General features: G+C 33.9%; 2 protein-coding genes across 4 annotated transcripts; one reads left to right on the top strand and one right to left on the bottom strand.

Moving 5' to 3' along the window:
- Positions 1-85: 85 nt before the first annotated feature.
- Positions 86-6618, bottom strand: LOC127087594 (formamidopyrimidine-DNA glycosylase). Of its 3 annotated transcripts, XM_051028504.1 has the most exons (11): positions 6230-6618; positions 6086-6137; positions 4803-4860; positions 3847-3915; positions 3644-3769; positions 3281-3331; positions 1900-1977; positions 1720-1819; positions 1564-1650; positions 801-835; positions 86-717 (listed from the first exon to the last, which is right to left on the bottom strand). In XM_051028504.1, exons 1-11 carry the CDS (start codon positions 6456-6458, stop codon positions 343-345), a joined length of 1260 nt encoding a protein of 419 aa, XP_050884461.1. In that variant the 5' UTR covers positions 6459-6618; the 3' UTR covers positions 86-342. The 3 variants fall into 3 exon arrangements, with proteins under 3 accessions (XP_050884461.1, XP_050884459.1, XP_050884460.1); XM_051028502.1 differs by lacking the exon at positions 1720-1819 and having other exon boundaries at positions 1564-1666; XM_051028503.1 differs by lacking the exon at positions 1564-1650.
- Positions 6619-12963: 6345 nt separating this feature from the next.
- LOC127087595 (NADH dehydrogenase [ubiquinone] flavoprotein 2, mitochondrial) lies at positions 12964-17073 on the top strand. The gene is made up of 10 exons (XM_051028505.1): positions 12964-13176; positions 13280-13312; positions 13406-13471; positions 13825-13941; positions 15222-15299; positions 15402-15507; positions 15628-15674; positions 16299-16376; positions 16483-16548; positions 16701-17073. The coding sequence occupies exons 1-10, from the start codon at positions 12979-12981 to the stop codon at positions 16806-16808; spliced, it is 897 nt and encodes a 298-aa protein (XP_050884462.1). The 5' UTR covers positions 12964-12978; the 3' UTR covers positions 16809-17073.
- Positions 17074-19078: the final 2005 nt, after the last annotated feature.

A 19078-nucleotide genomic window follows, 5' to 3' on the forward strand; every position in this document is an offset into this window, starting at 1 on the left:
TTTTCAAAATCAGATCTCTAGCCAATCTATTAAAAACAAATATATCAAAGTCTAACCAAAATCATTTCTAGAGAGATAATCAAAATGACAAGCTAATGAAAGTATTACATAGACCAAAAATATAATTTAAGCCTGAAATTAGCATTTAGTTGCAAAAAACTGAAGGCATCCAACAACTAAATAATCATAAAGCAATCATGACTTGTTAAAGCAAAGTTAACCAAAAGATCATAAAGACAAAAGGTTTGTAAGGCGAACCTATGTTGCAGGAACATGATAAACATCCTTCTGAGAGCAAAGTGTGAACACAGCCATGGCAAAACTATTCAAACTCAATTGTGGCTACTTAGCTTTGCTCCTAGCACTCCTACTATTTTGATTGCTTTGAACACTTTTCTTTGATTGCTTCTTGGCCGGAGCTGGTTTCCTCTTTTCAACTTGATCACTGTCATCGTCATTATCAGTACCAGTATCACCGTCATTGTCATCGTCACTTTCCTCTGTCTTTTTTCTTTTAGAAGCTTCTCTACCTTTAGCTCCAGCCTTTGCCCCCTTCTTTCCCAAAGTCTGGTCTTCCTTCTTTGTAGGATTCTCAATGTCATCATTGTTATCATCATCTACTCTTGCTTTCTTTGAGGTTTTCCCTCTAGCTTTACCAGTTTCTTTTAACTTTTGCGGTCCACTTAGCTTTTGCAGCTCTGGCACGTACGCAGTTGTCTGAGAGCAATAACATTTGCAGATTAGAAATAAATGAAAGACGTTGGCGAAAAACAATAAGGGCAGTGTTCAGAATGGCATACCCTACCACCTGCGGTGATGAAGTTAATTTCTTTCCCTGCAATCATATGAAAATGTATAAATCTTTGGATTTCTTATTATTGGACAGGAAATCAGATTGTGTTTCACAGTATGTAGGCATAGCTAAAGAAACGGTAAATAAGGAGCCAAGAAATTAATTATACATGACTCTATCTTGTTTTAGTTTTGATCTTACATACTTTCAGAAAACAAAACACCAGCCACTTTCAGAAACCCTTTTCAAAGCATTGATGTGCTCACAAAATTTTAAGAAAACAAAGAGTGGCATACTTTCTTCGAAGAAATATGCAGAAAAAGTAGTAACAGAGCTTGACTTGACAGAAGAAACCGTGAGTTTCAAAATGGCATCCTATCCTCAATTATTAATCATGGTTCTTCCATTTTATACATTCAGAACTACAATGTCACACTCTCCACAAGTAACAACACTTCATTAGTAACGTTATCATTCCCCTATCATATAAAGACACATAAGAATTTGGAGCTTTTATCTGCAATATTATCAGAAATGGCAAAACAAGACCAGTATTGATACACTCTGGATGCTTCAATTTTCACATTGATCCAAGAATAGTAAATCACACCAATCAAGAATACAGGTTATTCAATTTACCACAATTTTTAGTAAACTGCACATCAAATTAAAATATAAGCAGCTAGAGACCATAGTAAATAGGGCATCATTCATGTTGCACAAAAAATATATATTAGTTTTTATTTTTTACACAAAGTAGGGAAGCAAACCGTCAACAAAAGCTTTGCCGGGCTTCTTTTCACGAAAGTGAAATATCCAATTAGTGGGATATTGGCTACTATCTGCTCCAACTTCAACTGCTTTTTCAATAACCTGTAAAATAAATCTATTTGTCAAGTTATAAATGGTAGAAAAGTATTCCTCACCACTTATTTTTCCAGGCTTTTTCCCCCATCGAAAATGAAATAACCATTCAAGGGGAAAACGGCTACAGTCAGCATCAACTCCAACAGCAAATTGAATAACCTACAGGTTTTATCCTCTATTTTTATGGAGTCTACATGTTCCATAACTATAAACAATTCAAAGAAAACCAGCATCCCCACCTCTTTAATGCACTCATACAAAGTTGAGCAGTTTTCTCCCGACAAACTAGAAGCTGACTGCTGTGGATGAATCCTTGCCTGGAAATATGGGAAATTTATTGTTATAAAGCATGGAGTAAATTATCTAATTTGGAGTTATCCAAGGCTAGAAAGATAGTCTATTAGCCACTGACTTCAAAAAGAAGGCCAGAGCGGATACTTGATCCAATGAAATGCCATTTCCAAAAAAAAATTGAAGTTCCTGCCTCCTAAATGCCTGATAATAATTAATAAATACATATGTGAAAACAAGCAGTGCCACTAAAAACATTTCCCATTCAATAGCATATTAGTCTCATGAATCCAATACTGTCATAATAACCTATCATGAATCTTGCCTGGCGACAGAAAATTTGATTCCAAATTGCTCCTAGATGTTTGACAAATTGAATTATAAAATCTAATAACTAATTATAGTTGCTAACTAACAGCTTAGGTTCATCTAAACCGATTTCAATTCTCTATCAATAGCATATTAGTCTCATGAATCCAATACTGTCATAATAACCTATCATGAATCTTGCCTGGCGACAGAAAATTTGATTCCAAATTGCTCCTAGATGTTTGACAAATTGTATTATAAAATCTAATAACTAATTATAGTTGCTAACTAACAGCTTAGGTTCATCTAAACCGATTTCAATTCTCTATCAAAAAGGTAGGTGATTTCGCTACGCAAATAATAAGTTAAGAACATAAGTCTGAATCCAATATTTATTTTAAATTCTTAGAAAGCATCATTAACCCTCAAGGTGGCAGCTCACGATCAAATCTCTTTAGAAAGAACCGAGAACTATTTGGACGGCAGTTCCCCCATTTATTCTGTGTATGTCCACACGTGCAGACACAGGAATATTAATATCTAAGACAAGACTAAAGTAACTAATAAGCATCATAGGTTCCAACTTATTTCTTCTGAACAAAAATTATGCTTCTTTTTCCGTTCTAACAAGATTTCAGACCATTCACAATCTTGATGACATGAACAAATATCCTCTTCAATCTGCATACGGTAAAGGATCTAAAAGAAACCAATACGGAGGACTATATAAAACCGTCATCTTGCTGAGGCAATATTAATACAACCAAGGACGTGATATTGGTCTATTAAAACTCAATGAAGTACATCGATTTTTCTTGAAATCATGTTGATCACTGCTTATTAACTATTATCACATGGCCATACATTTAAATTGCTAAAAAGATCAAGTTTAGATGAGGATTAAAACTTAAAGCTTAATAAGTTAAATACAATTATAAACTAAAAATTAGTCTGTAGTTAAAAATTTATTGGAAAATATCAAATATTCAAAATTATTGAGGAAAAGAAGGATTCACTTACTTGGTAGAGCACTTCATCTGCAACCCAATTTCCAATACCTGAAATATAGCTCTGCAAAGAATGGAAATTTAATATCTTCTATAAATGATGAATTCTACAGTAACATAAAGTTGGGACGTCAATTTTTTATGCATTGTAAAAGCACAACAAGAAAACATGTAAAAGACAGAAATCGGCATGCAAAGGGCTTTGCATTAAGAAAAACTATGGCATTAAAAAGTCAGCATACCAATATTAAAACAGAGAAAAATAACGCATACGTATAGTAAAATACTAACTATATCTTGATCATAAATAAACAAAATAAAAATTTAAAAGACAGAATACAATATTTGGGAAGTGATAAAGGCAAGTTGTTAGTACTTGATCTAGTAATAAAGCCTTGATTTCAGTTTTCTTCTTGTGCAAACGCCCAGTGAATTCGTCAAGTGTCATGGGTTCAAAGAGTGCATCAGGACCAAGCTCGGATATGGGAGGCACTGATGTGGGCTATATTAAGAAAAAAATACAGTTAATATCAAACTCTTATTTATATGGATGACAATTTGCAAGTAGGGTCACAATACATCTTTGAGCAGGCGAACTTTTGCAAATCTCCTTTTGTCAGTGAAAGATATCTCCAAACCATCATCTAGCTGCACCAACACGATTAACCTATGTTAGTACTCTATTGTAGTTCACATGAACGACAATACTCACTAGAGAAGCATATCATCATATATCAAGGCTGACTATACTTGCAACGAAAATTGAAAATTTACAAGACAAATCACCTACGCACAGAGGCAGAACTTCATAATGTTTATGCTCTGATGTATGAAATGGAAAAAATCAAATAAGAGGAAACATGTAGAAAGTTCAAACTGCAGGTATTGAGAAAATCTAATGTGTTAGAATTTGGACTAAACCTAACTCAACACCAAAAGGTGGCTCCAGGGATGAGGTAAGTCCGAGTCTTACAGGGAATACTTTGACAATGTTTCTAATAAATGTGGGATCTCAAAAATAATGCTTCACTACACACTATAATTTAATACTACATTTGTTTCTTTTTAGTTGTCGCTTCAAGGTTATATAAATATACCAAGACAACCAATAAATTGTTACTTAATTGACTAGAAAAGAAATTTTCTCTCGCACCATGATACCATGTTTTTTGGATGTAGACAAATTAATCTGAATAAATATATAGTAGCCACAAATAGAAAATCTAGCCCAACTCTAACATAGTATAAGCTACTCGCATCTTACAACAGAATACAGATCATATGAGTCCCCAGCAAATAGTCCATTTAAATTTTTCATCAAATATAAAACAAAGCATCAGACTATGAGGCTACATTCCCAAAGACTCAACAGTGATAAGTTCAAGCATTCCAATCATCAATGGAGTGACAGCTGTTACCTGAATAAAAAACTCATCAAATATAAAACAAAGCATCAGACTATGAGGCTACATTCCCAAAGACTCAAGAGTGATAAGTTCAAGCATTCCAATCATCAATGGAGTGACAGCTGTTACCTGAATAAAAAACTTCGAATATTTGGAAGGCCATTCATCCTCATCATTTACAGCAGACCTATATGAAAGTTTGTATCATTACATTAACCATTCAAGGAACTTATAGGTGCCAAATCATTGCAACAAAATAACACACGACGCTCAGGTGGTTCTACACATTTGAGACATGTAAACTTAGGTCAATATCAAATTAAAACTCTACACATAAGGGTAAAATAAGAAATTCACCCATTAAAAACACTTATTTCGCATTCTGAAGTTAATTCCTACCAAAAAATTAACATCTGAACTTGGATCAAATCAAAAAAATTGTTTCACTTGTATGCTTCTAACACAGCAACAGACTTTGCATATTAAAATTTACATTTTCTTACTGTTTAATAAAATACATAAAATACCAACATACACTGACGTCCTCCAGCTACAATCACCTACTTATTGATGTTTAGAGAAGGATGAGTTTTCATTTCCAATGAATTGAAAATTCTTACAAGAATACACAAGGGAAAGTCATTAAATAGTTAGTTTAACACTAACCAATTGACAAAATATGCTAACTGACCAACCAACAATCCTAACTAACTTCTAAAAGCAAATTAAAAGGATTCAATAACAGAAACTGACTAAGATAAACTGAAATAGACAGCTTGATACTACTTGCATGGGAATGGCTTATCTCAAGTGTGATTTACACTTGAGATGGTAAAGTGCAATCTATCACCATTGAAAGTTATTCTCTCTAAAATACTCAAATGTTCCTCTCTCTCTTCTTGAATGGTGAGAGATTACACTTCACTCTCTCAAGTGTAAATCACACTTGAGAGGATCCATTCCCCTACTTGCATATATGAAAGAAAACAAAACTGAATAACGACATTTCTCTGAAAATTTGCAGCTTGATACTAGGAATGTCACATGCCGTCGAGTGTAAGAGAAAAGCTCTAGCAAAAAAAACACCCGGACACCTGGTACATACACTGAGGGGATTCGGCTCAACACATAGAAATGAGTATCTAATATCCATGCAAATCATTTTACAGATTCTAACTATTAGCCCTACAAACTATCACACTCATGCTAATACCATTAGTTTCATGCATGTGTGTTCGTTATAGTCTATGTATAAATTGAAAAACTCACTTTAGTTAAATTCTAAAGCTCAATCCAACAAGTTTGATTAAAAAAACATTATATTGTAAAACTGAAAGAGAAAATGCATTATAATCAGAGTCTTTGTCATCAAATATTTGAAAACTTGAGCATTAGGTCTCCGGAGGCCTCACCTTTTGTACTTTGTTACTGCAACTCCCTTGATGTATATCGCACCAGCCATACCTAACAAACAGTTATAAAAAGAAACTCGCAAGTTAGAGAGAGAAGAGGAAGCTAGGGTTTTAAAAAGTAAAAGAAATAGACAGAGAAAGTACCGAATTGGAAGGAAGGAAACGGCGGAGAATCGAGCTGAAGCCACATGTTCTTGCCCTTCCGGCGAGCTGCGACAATGGTTTTGCCGATGACGGAAGCTTCAAATTCGGAGTGAGAAACACCGTCGATGACTTTTGAATCATCGGCAACGATGCACTTGGTTATCTTCTTCCCGATACAGTTCTCTTCCACCGCTTTTCTTGCCGCCTCTACCTCCGGTAGCTCCGGCATTGTGCTTGCTCGCTCTGATTGCTATCTATGGAGTTTTCCCGCGTTGCTTCTCTTCTTACAAGTACGCTACTCTATGATCATTCGTTCTGTTTGGGGTTTTAAGCTATTGTACCGTTGCATCTGAGCAGCAAATCGTGTCCGTTGATAGTGCTGTTGCTGTGTACCAAACAACGGCTCTGATTCTTCATATTTCAACTTGGAATCGGGTCCAATATTTCACTTTCCATTTGTCATTGGCCCAAATAATTGATCCCTCTCAAAATTTTCGAAGATTGAATTTCTGACTCACTAAAATACAACAATATACTATTATATTGGAGGTGTTTTATATATATATATATATATATATATATATATATATATATATATATATATATATATATATATATATATATATATATATATATATATATATATATATATATATATATGATAAATTCGAATTCCAATATTCGAATACACTTTTATGACACAATTGTTTACACATTGTGATAACAAATGGGGGAATCTCAATTCAATTTCTAGATATACTTTCAGGACAATATTCTTAGCACATTTTCTCATTCATTTGATAATAAAGTGGTGAATCCAGAATTCAATCTTTGGATACATTTTTACGACACTATTTTTGACAATTTTCTGAAACATTTGATAATAAGAATGAATTTGGATTTCAATCTTGAGAGATACTCCCAGGATACCATCTTTTGCCTATTTTCTCGTACACTCAATGACAAATGGGTGAATTCAGATTCTAATATCTGGATGCACCTCTAGAGCAATATTGTTGGTATAAGTTACAATGACAATTTTGAATAACATAACTCACAAGTCATTCGTAAATTAAATTTCATTTTTAACAAAAAGTGAATCTTCGTCGGTCATTAACATATTAGACATTTGCATAAGTCATTCAAACAATGGTCATTTGCATAAGTCATACATAATTTATAACATAGTCATTCAAAATGTTTACACAAATTAAAATATACCTATCAGATATATCTAATGATCATGTTCCTCCTCCACCTCCTACTCTAGGGTAAATTACATTTTGATAATATTGCATCCAAAACGACCCTCCCAGGAGTGCCTTCCTAAAACTCTTATTGTTATGGCATCTCTTGCAAGCGCAATAACACTGTGACATATAAGAAATAAAACCACAAGATGGTATGGCCTTACATATCCCTCTTTTAGTATTTTCTAATGAACTGACATTATGAATCTATTTCTGACATTGGTGTCATATGAAGATGGGACACACTATAAAATAATTTAATGTATTTGTATAACGTACTTCATGCACGAGGAGCTGACACGCATGCATTCTCTGGCCATAAACGCTCATGATAGTGAGTAAATATCTTATTAACATCTTTGCGGAGGATAGTGTCAAAAGAAGCAACAGTGGGGTCCTTAGATCATGAGATACTCAAACTACTACAGTACGCACTCAAGTAAATGTGAGTACATATGTTGAGACCCATTGGCCATCCATCAATAGTACCAACATATAACCTTCATATGTCGTGTTTGAGGGTGCTCTCTATATGGTGAGAAACAAATACCATCCACCGGAGTGTGATCAAGAGTGAGACTATATAGCTCAAACATAAGATTCCCCTTGAGTGGGTTAATCGAGCATGTACATGGAAACTCTTAAGTGTAGCAAAAACATATTCCCAACTGGCAATACTTGGGAAATTGTAGAGGATATGTGCCTAAAAATGGTTCATGTGAAATATTAGTAGGGATGTAAAACAAGTAATATGGAATTATTAAATGGCGTGTAAATCAATTGATTGGAATAGACAGATACTACCTTTAGCTAACTCGGAGTACAAATAAACCAAACAAGTTGTCCCCCTGTTGTACCTATGAATCCGCTTAAATTCCATGAAGTATTTAAGATAAACAACATCGACATATCTCACACTTTTGCCCAAAAAATGCATTTGCCAACCAAAATCAAAAGGTTTATCTTAAATGCACATTGTATATGGTAGGCAACATGTGTATCATCGTTTGCAACATTTTACAACTGCATTTAATTGGTCAATATAATTTCCTTTTGGAATAAAAGTAGAACATGACACACTATGGTGTCTTTTATCCCCTTTTGGGCCTCACTCGCATTAACTCCTAAATTTGTCACCATTAGAAAGAGTGCCTCAGATCCATGAATGTTAAGTTGATCCAACAATCTTAATATGATTGGAAGATGGAGGAGACACGATACATCATCAAGGGTGATTCTCATCTTACCAATGAGAATATGAAATGACAACATCGTCTGAGGTGTACCTACAAGATTAGAACTCTAACGTCCAAGTCAATAAGAGAATGAAAAATATATTGAGTTATAGGATAGAGAAAAAATACCTTGAGTCTCGCGTGAGATGTTTTATATATGAATGGTGGTTATGGATATTCCAACCATTTCTCAAAATCCTTTATCAACTCTTTAAGTGTGGAAGTTATAGTCCCTACTTTGCTCTTAGTATCAACAAGATTTTTATTCAAAGATTCACGAGTTTCGTTAGACTATGTTAGTTCCTAAATCAATGTTGAAACATCATTCTTCCTCTCCATTTTTTAGTCTCTAGCGCCCCCTTAGTTTGTTATGTTATTTCTAACTCTAAAATTTCAACCTTGGACTGTTGATTCTCTTCTTCAGTCTATAACTCTTGGTCCACGATAAATATGAATTTGGTAAGTCATCACTCTTGCCATGACATCATGAATGCCTTATTTCAGCCAAATGAGCATCGGTTCACATTAGGGATTAATGCGATTTTTTTTGTTGGGAACAAGGGGCCGAGCTGGACATAACCGACGTGAATTTCCCCAACTTCCCAGAGTCATCATTTCCAGAAGATGGGACTTTCTTTTCTTATGGAGATTAGGAGTTAGAAGCCATGAATAACAAACATTTTTGTGAAAATGGTGGTTGCACTACAACAAAAAACCCATTTTATCTCGGCTAAAAATGGGGGTTGACCTCACTTTCGTATGCGAGGTAACGAAGGGTGACGTAAAATGAGTGTCATTTTGTTACATCTATCGAGGTTTCATCTAAAGGAAAGACTTAATGGTCATGAGTTTGATCCCTAACACCTGCATTTTTATTATTTTAAAATCTGGATGACACGCTCCATATTTTCTCTCGATTATAAGAAAAACTGAGGTAATATAGCAATATTAGCACCTAAGTTTATAATATTACCCGAGGAAAAATCAATGTTATTTAACTATTTTTTTCATTCTATATTTTCCTTTTAACCTGTATTACATAACTTTTTTTGCCCATTTCTAAAATAGGAACATTATACATTTTGCCCATTTCATAAACAAAAATTCTCAAACAGAAAGAGTGTACCAAATATATTCATTGTTTACACCAGTTGTAAATCCAAAATGGCACACACCTTATAATATCACAACAAAACTAAAATAAATGATTAACCAACAAAAGTAATAACCAAAATGCAAATTCTTATAGGCCATTCAAAAGTTCTCTTATGTGATTTGTAATCAGTCGTTGAACACGTATAATTTGAACAACATTTTAAACCAATTAGGATAATTAATAGCAATAACGTTAAAATTTTAAATCTTTGATCTCAATAACAAGAACAACATTCAAAATTCAATCTTCACTACCAACTTCAAACTTCAATATCAATATCAACAACATACATCATATAACACTTGCTTTATGGATTTTTAATTTTCTGACTTTTACTTCTAAAACTATACAACATAGGGTATCCTTTGACATCTCTACATGATGAGAAAAAATACTAGTAAAATGAATATATATATACATTTTCCATATCCCCTCTTGATGATCATGATGAATAACATGCATAAGTATATAAAATATTTACTTACTAGTTTTTCCATATCCCCTCTTGATGATCATGATGAATAACATGCACATCGTTTGAATCATTTTTTTCCGATGATAGATGTATATGTGTTGTGAAAGAAGGTGTCTTAAAAATTAAAATTTGATTTTCATAACTATCAGAAATATATTTTTCTTTTAGAATAATTGACCATCTTATGTTAGAAGAATCAATGGCATAAAAAATGTTTTGTTTGGGATGTCGTAATGAATGGTTCATTCATATAAGTTGTCTTTCGAAGATCAACCCATGTGAATCCTAATCCATCGGTTTATACGCCCGCGTTACTGTTAATCCACTTGCACTTACAAAAGTTGTGGATGCCATGATGAATGCTTGTAGCGTGACTCCCCACACATCGTCACTCTTTTAAGTTTTCATACTATTTCATGTATAATATGCAATCATTACGACATGCATGTATTTTGACATAGTCCAAACTCATTGGACACAATATATTTTTGGCCTCATAACTACGGTTTGACAACATGTTACCTCCTGAAAGCATTTCTTGCAACAATTCAAGCAATTTATTGAAACTTATATCTGTTCACCCACCTATTGACTTAATATTAAATATTTTTAACACATCTAACAATCTTGTAAAATATTTACATCCCGAATATAACGAATCTTTCATGTCTTTTTACAAAGTATCTTCCACACATGCTTTCTTAAAAGCATATATTCCAACGTCACATATCATATCTTTTATATTATTATTAATAAATTCACCAACTTTAACTCTATGTGGCGCAAGTCTCTTTTTTGTCACTTCACTATGCCATACACATTTTGTGTAATTTTGAATAATTTATTCACAATCTAAATGATTAAATATAACATCTCTTGAATATTTTTGCGTATTTCAATATTTTTTACAAGGACACCATAAATCCTATTATCGTTAGGAACAACATCCATAATCACATACAACTTTTGAAAATAAACAAAAATCATGCAATGCCAACAAAAGGAACATTCAATTTCAATAAAAGAACAACATCTACAAATGCCTAAAAAACAACATTAATGATATACCATACCATAAGTCTCTAAAATCATAACAATAACAATAACAACAACATCAACAATAATAAGGATATAAATGCATATTTATGGGGATAGGTACTATGATATCCGCGTCCATCCAAATGGATATATGGATAATCCGCTGGTTTTAAAGTATTTGCATATATTTATAAAAATCCATGGATAACATTTTTTTCTAAAATAAAAAAAAAATTAGCTTCTTTTTAAACACAAAAAGTTATCATATAATATTCATACATTTCACTTTCAATTTAACAACAAAATACTATCACATTAATTCTTCTTTTTCACCAAAATATAATAACAATCAAACATAATATTAATACATTTTATTTTAAACCAAAACAAATAAAAAAACCAAAACAAATAAAAAAATTATGATTGTGAGTTATGGTAGAAGAACATACGGCAATCGAGTAGGAAATGAGACACTTGTTAGAGAGAGGAATGGTGATACTTGTTGGTTGAATGGTGGAATTATTGAAACGAGGTCTAGAGTATTAAAGAAGTTTAAATATGAAATGATTAAATAGGATTTGTATGGAATGTGAAAGATTTTATTTAAAAAAAAACTCAAAATAATAATAATAATAATTATTATATAAGATTAATTTTTTTAGAAGATGAAAAGATAAAGTATAATAAACTAATGATATTTAAATATTTTTTATAATTCACTGACGAATACAAATATTCGCGGGTACGAGTTTCATTAAACCCATATTTATATCCATTAACAAAGGAGTATTTAAATATCCATTTATTTTATCCGTGAATATCCATAAAGCTACTCGCCTCGTATCCGTGACATATTTTATCCACGGATACCCGTAGGTACGAGGTTTTTTGCCATCCCTAAACAACAACAACATTACGGGTACAATCATAGAAAAAAATTTACACGCCATAAACGTGATGAGAGAGTCAAAGAAAAGTATTAGTTTGGGGTTTGAGCTTCCTTCCTCCTTGGAGAAGATGAAAAATGTTGTTTCAGTTTGTTAGATGGAAAAGAATGATGTTTCTTTCATTCTCTATAGCACAAAAATATTGTTAGAGTTTACATATCGATTTTTAGAAAAATTGAGGGAACATAACCAAGGAAAAAACTGGTTTTAATTTAAGTAAATAAAATATTAATCAACATTTCATATCGATTTTCCTGGAAAATAGGAGATAAGATGATTTATAAAACAAGAGTGTCCTTTTGGTTATAGGTCCCCAAAACCTTGAAATAAATTAGAAAAAGAAGACAATATGTCAAATTAAGTTACACATATTTTCTAACTTAAAATATTTCTTAGTGTCTTTAGTAGTCACTGACTTAGACGTCAGAGTGTGTGAAAGACCATTAAAATTTACGGATTATTTTGATAACATTGTAAGTTTTTATTTTGATAACATTGTAAGTTTTAAGCGAGAAATTTGTGTAATTTTGAAAAATATTTTGGGGAACTTTTAATAACCAAATGGAGGGTGGCAAAAGTAGTTCTCTGAAGCAAATATGCATATAGGCCTGGTCTTATTATCCACTTTTCAAAGGCCCAAACAAAAAAATGTTTTGCAATCTCATCGAACGGCCAACACGCTGCCACATCTCTATGTTCTCTTACACTACAACCTTCACTACTCTCTCTCTCTCTCTCTCACAGTCTTCTCTCCGATCCGTGGTTTGGTTTCTTCTCGTTTCTTCCAAAATGCTGGCACGTTTAGCCGCGAATCGTCTCAACGAGATCCGTCAGATTTTCCGTCAGGTTTTCTTCTCAATCTCCCTCAATCTCCCAATTCAATTTCATCTTCCTGTTTTCAGTTTTCAGTTTTCAATTTTCAATTTTGTTCCTTTTCCCCTTTTCACAGCCAGCGAGGGTTTTCTCAACAGCTCTCAACTATGTAAGTCTCATTTATCTTACGTTTATGTTTTTCGTAATTTTCCTTTTCATGGCTGCGATTGTTGATTCCATTGATTTTTGATTTTGGCCGCAGCACCTCGACTCTCCGGACAACAACCCCAATCTTCCTTGGGAATTCAACAATGCCAACAAAGAAAAGGTAAATTTCTTATTGTTCATCCATTCTAAAAATTCAAATTTGGATCGTGGGTATCCAGTATTCTAAACATAAACGATACTTTATCAATATGTAGCTGTTATTAAGTTCATTAAGCCTTTTGCTTGATTAGGTTTGCTCTTAAATTTGTTGAATTTATTATCCATATTGCGTTAAAGCTTCTAATTGAAGCAGGGAATATTGCCCAAGATAGTGTAGAATTTATGAATAATGCAATGTTTCTACGAGTTTTGGATTCTTAGTTCAGTTTTGGCACTGTGTATATGATCCTATTTAGTTCCAGTAGGTGTTTTTAAGATTAAACTTCGGCTGATTTTAATATGTGCTAATTACAGGTGAAGGAGATTTTATCTCACTATCCATCCAACTATAAACAATCTGCTGTGATCCCTCTGCTGGATCTTGCACAGCAACAGCATGGTGGCTGGCTTCCCGTTTCTGCAATGGATGCGGTATGTTGGTCTCATTCTTGAAATATTCTACTTATTATGTATAGACATGATATAATTAAAATGTAAGCTTTGTAGTGAGAGTTGGGGCTAGCATTTGTTGTAGAAAGGATTGTAGAGTATTACCTTTGGTGGTTGAGGCATGTGTTGAGAAGACCTGTATAATTATAGCAAAGAGGGTAGATTAGATGTAGTATGATGTATAGAAGTAAAGGAAGATCAAAGTAAACTATCGGCCCAACTATTAAAAGGGGTTTAGATTTAAATGAGTTGTCATTAGACATGATTCATGATCTTTGTTGTCAAATGGAGGCCAAAGGGTAACAATATGGTGGATTTTGAATGGTTAATCGTTGTTAAGAATCCTATAACGGACAATATATTGTCTGAACATGTCTTTATTAGTTGGGACAATCCTCACCCTGCAAGCCGGTTTTGAAGGGTTGAGTTAGGCTCAACCCCACATTCTTAACAATCGTGCCTGCCTATTTAGACATGGGGCCCATGGCAGTTTCAGCAGAAATGGTGATAGTTGAAACAAAAAGAAAAGATTGGGACCATATATTCACCCTATAATTCATGATCAATCATTCCTTAATCAGCCCCTCATACATACTTGCCTCTCATCATTTAGCCTCCCATCTCACCTCTCCTCTTTCACCTTCGACGACCCACCTTCTCTTAAACCTCCATTATTTGGTGAATGAACCCTAGTCTTTCTTAATTCTCTATCTCTCTCTGTTCTGTATTGTCTGTTCCTTCCCCCCCTCTCTTTCCATCCGTTTTCTTTTATTTTGTTAATCATTTTTTCATGAAATATTTTATGTTATAAGACTCATGACATTATCTTCCAAGTTTGTTAATTATGTATTTTATTTTATTTATTGCAACGTGTGTATTTATTGTTTCAAAGCATCCAATATATTGCGGTAAATTTTTAACTTGCAGTCATGAATACCACCATCTATCTATTAATTCATGTAGCAGACCTTTAATTGAAATGGGCCGTGGTTGTTATTGATGGTGATCTCTAGAAGACTAACCATGCTATGTTTTTAAGTCTATGCATGCAGCGAGGGTTGATTATTGATGTACAAAATATTCTTCTATAGAAATAGTCACCGTCATTTAGTTGAGATTTACTCGTAGCTTCCTGTTGCTATGGTATAGCTTTGGAAGTCCTAAATTTACATTCTGTTTGTATGTTGGATTTTATCAAATTCTTAATAATGGAGGGAGCTATTTAATTCCTTTATTAACAGACAGTTTTGTAAACCATTCAGGTGGCTAAGGTTATAGAGGTTGCTCCTATTCGGGTATATGAGGTTGCCACATTTTACTCAATGTTCAATCGAACTAAGGTGAAAATCATATCTTGCTGCATTAGTGCATTACTTTCATTTCTGCTAATTCATATTATTACAGGCCAAAACTTGGGTCAACTACCTCTTTTGAATTTTCAGGTTGGCAAATATCATCTATTGGTCTGTGGAACTACACCTTGTATGATACGTGGTTCACGAGGTATTGAAGAAGCATTATTGAAACACTTAGGAGTGAAACGAAATGGTTAGTTCACACTTATTAATTTTTCCTATTACCTATCACTGAATCTGATTTAATTCTTGATAAATTTGAACTGTATGTTTTTCTCCTAAGGGTTGGTTTCTCTTTACCTTTGATTTGCAGAAGTAACGCAAGATGGTTTCTTTTCTGTTGGTGAAATGGAATGCATGGTGAGTTTTTCTATGAACCGTATCTTGTCATAGTTTCGGCATGTTACTTATATTCAAAGTTTTAGTCTTACTTGATTTGCAGCAAAGCAATCATTGTATACTACTGATAAAGTTGCACGAGACACAAAATTGAACTTTATAGTGGTAACCATTTTGATAGCTTTTGACATCTTTGATGTTTACTATGGTGTGTATAATTTCTATATTTTGTCCTTTCAGTTATAAGAAATTATAATGCAGCTGGCCGAGCTGGTTGGCTATAGTATTTGCCAACCAGGAAGTTTAAACCGCTGCTAAACTAAGACAAGGCACAATACCAGCTCTTGACTGCATAAGTTTTCTTGGTGCAAGATAGACTGTGCCGTACATTTAAAAAAAAAGTAATATGAAGCCATCTAAATGATCCCTTAGATATTTAGCAAAAGAAAACGGCCTTTAGGTGACATCAGTATATAACTGAGAAAGATGAGAATCACCCATCGTGATGGTTTGTAGGTGGTTTATGACTCATCTTCCGTTTCTGTGTTCAGACATGATTGCAGTCTTATATGAAGTCAATGCGATGTTCTTAACTGTAGTTTGATTAGCAGCTGATGCATGATTGAAGTTGTTTGTGTTATGCAGGGATGCTGTGTGAATGCTCCAATGATTACAGTGGCTGATTACTCTAATGGATCAGAAGGATATACTTACAATTATTTTGTACGCCTTTCCTCTTTTCACTCTCTTTTTGGGGTGGGAGGGGTTTATTATTGTTCTTGTACTCCTGAAAGCATTCTTAATATGTCATATTGATGCTTGATTCCAGGAAGATGTAACCCCAGAGAAAGTAATTGAGATAGTTGAAAAGCTGAGAAAGGGCGAGAAGCCACCGGTAAGGATATTTGTCATAATCTTTTTCATTTTTGTCAAAGTTTAGATTCTTGCTTTTTGTTGAGAATTTGTTGTTTCCTTTTGACTTTATTTTCCATTTTCTAAAATCAAGAAGACCATAACCTTGTCTGAATATATTATTTTTGGATTTAGCACGGCACACAAAATCCACAGCGGATTAGGAGTGGACCTGAAGGGGGGAATACTACATTGTTAGGTGAGCCCAAACCTCCTCCATGCCGTGACCTGGATGCCTGCTGAAGAGTGTGTGATACATTTTGTCTTCAATAATGTGAGGCTTGCACGTATTCGAGCTTGCCTTAATTGGAACATTGTCAAATTATTAGATGCTCAACCAATTTTTGTATTAACCTGCCCAAGTGGCTTCAGTTTAAAATATCTGTTTCATAAAACGCCTGGAATCTGTTGGCTTGTTTATTACTTGACAGTATTATCTATGCCTTTCTGTAGTCTTTACATTACTTAATCATCATCGTGAATGAAATGAAAGTTGTTTAAGGAGTAACAGTGATTGACAATCAAGGAAAAGTCCTCGGCAGGTTATTGGATTTTACAATGGACCATAAGTTGTAGGAAAATGTGGGGGTAATTGGAAGGATATTTTATAGTGTAACTTTGCAGATTTAAATAAATTAAAAGGTGGATTGACAAACTCTCTAAATTGTAGGATAATAAAATGGATCAAATTGCTCCATCTTGCTCTATCATTATTTTCGGCAAAGCTTAATAGGAAAATCTCTAATTTTGTCGATTAAGGAGTAAGAAGACCTCTAATTCTATTGGGTTAATTATGATTTGTTATATAAAAATTGGGAGAAAATTGTCTCCGCCGATATATTTAAGACATGTTAAAGGAAATGTTCTATTGTGTCTAGAGACCGTCTCAACGCAGTTCCAAACTAGGAATTTTATCGAATAAATGGCATAGACCGTTGTACAAGAATATATGACTAACCTCAGATTCAAGAAAAGACATTTTAGGAGATGGGTAATGCTAATAAATAGAATATCAATTATATGTTTGTAATAAATTTAATACATAATTTTTAATACAATTTTTTTATTTAGTTTTTAACACTTATCCAACATTACCCTTAGAAGATTCAATAATCAGGGATCAAGGGATCGTTGGAATAACCGAGGCGTTGGGATTTTGATTTATTTTTAAATAAAAAATTGTTGAAAGAGACAAAATGTGATTAGAAGCATTTCACTTGATATGAGAGAATTATGAAGTAAATATAAATGTTACTGGAAGAGTGGGTGTTTGGATACTAATTCCTTTAAAATTTTGTTTTCAATTGACGAAACAAGTTTTATCAAAATAATAGTTATAAATCTTGTAGTGTGTAATTTCTGTATAAATAAATAATATTTTAAAGAGAAGAATTTAAGAAGGACCACACAAAAATTTATATCGGTTTATTAAATTTGACTACTTCGGTATTCATAGTTTGTGAATTTTTCTATTTGATGTTTAATATATTGTTTGATCTTTTGTTATAACACTGTAGTGTTATATGTACAAAATGCCTTGCCTAGGGCGATGCACTAAGACCGTATAAGGAGGGGCGACGACGAAAGGTCGTCTAGGAGGAGGTATCACATCGTCCTTGAATCTTCCCTCATCCAAACGGGAAAAAATATGGGATAAGATGTGTTTTGAATAAAGAGAAAGTCAAGGTCATTATTGACTCACGTCTCCTTTGGAAATATGAATTTAACTGTCCACTATTTGGCTAGGTGGGCGGTGATCTTTTCTGAGGAAATCCTAGGTCTTATAGATCCTTACAAATACATCACCCCTCAAGAAAAAAAAGGAGAAAATCTAAATCATACGCACTCTCCATAACTCTAAGAGCACCATTCTCATTACTGCCTTAACACACACGATCAACCTAACCATCCACCTGGAATTTTAGTAGTGCTGACCGCCAACAGTCTCTCTCACCTCACGTGAGATGATCCTTTAAATAGCCTCAAACACCACAGTACACAGTTTCTCTCCATCGTGAGCAAACCCTCACCACCAAAACATATTATACACCTACTAAGACCTCTGAGTCTCCATGCCCTTGTAGGGGGAACACTCACACTTGTACTTTTTGACCAATACAATGACGCCTACCTTGCCCCCCTGATAAATCTAACCTGGACCACATTACCCACTCCAACCCTTCCATATCCCTTTTAAAGGTGTCAAACAGAGTCCTACGTTAGGAAGCAAACATCATCGCCGGTGGTTTCTCCGGGAGGGGAAATTTCAGAGCCGCTCGAAGGAGATACGCGAAGTAGGTCGTCGCGGAACACATTATATCCCATGACTTTCCCAATAGCGCCCTAGGGTAAACATGAGTTGTCATCGATTTCTCTGAGGTGGATTTCATGGACATCAACCATCACGACAATGATCCCTTGGTCATCACCGTTCAACATGACAATTGGGATATTAGGCACGTCATGATAGATCCGGGTAGCTCCGCCGATGTCCTATTTTAGGATATCTTCCA

Source organism: Lathyrus oleraceus, chromosome 5, assembly GCF_024323335.1.
Source record: "Lathyrus oleraceus cultivar Zhongwan6 chromosome 5, CAAS_Psat_ZW6_1.0, whole genome shotgun sequence".
In the NCBI taxonomy this organism is placed as follows: domain Eukaryota; kingdom Viridiplantae; phylum Streptophyta; class Magnoliopsida; order Fabales; family Fabaceae; genus Lathyrus; species Lathyrus oleraceus.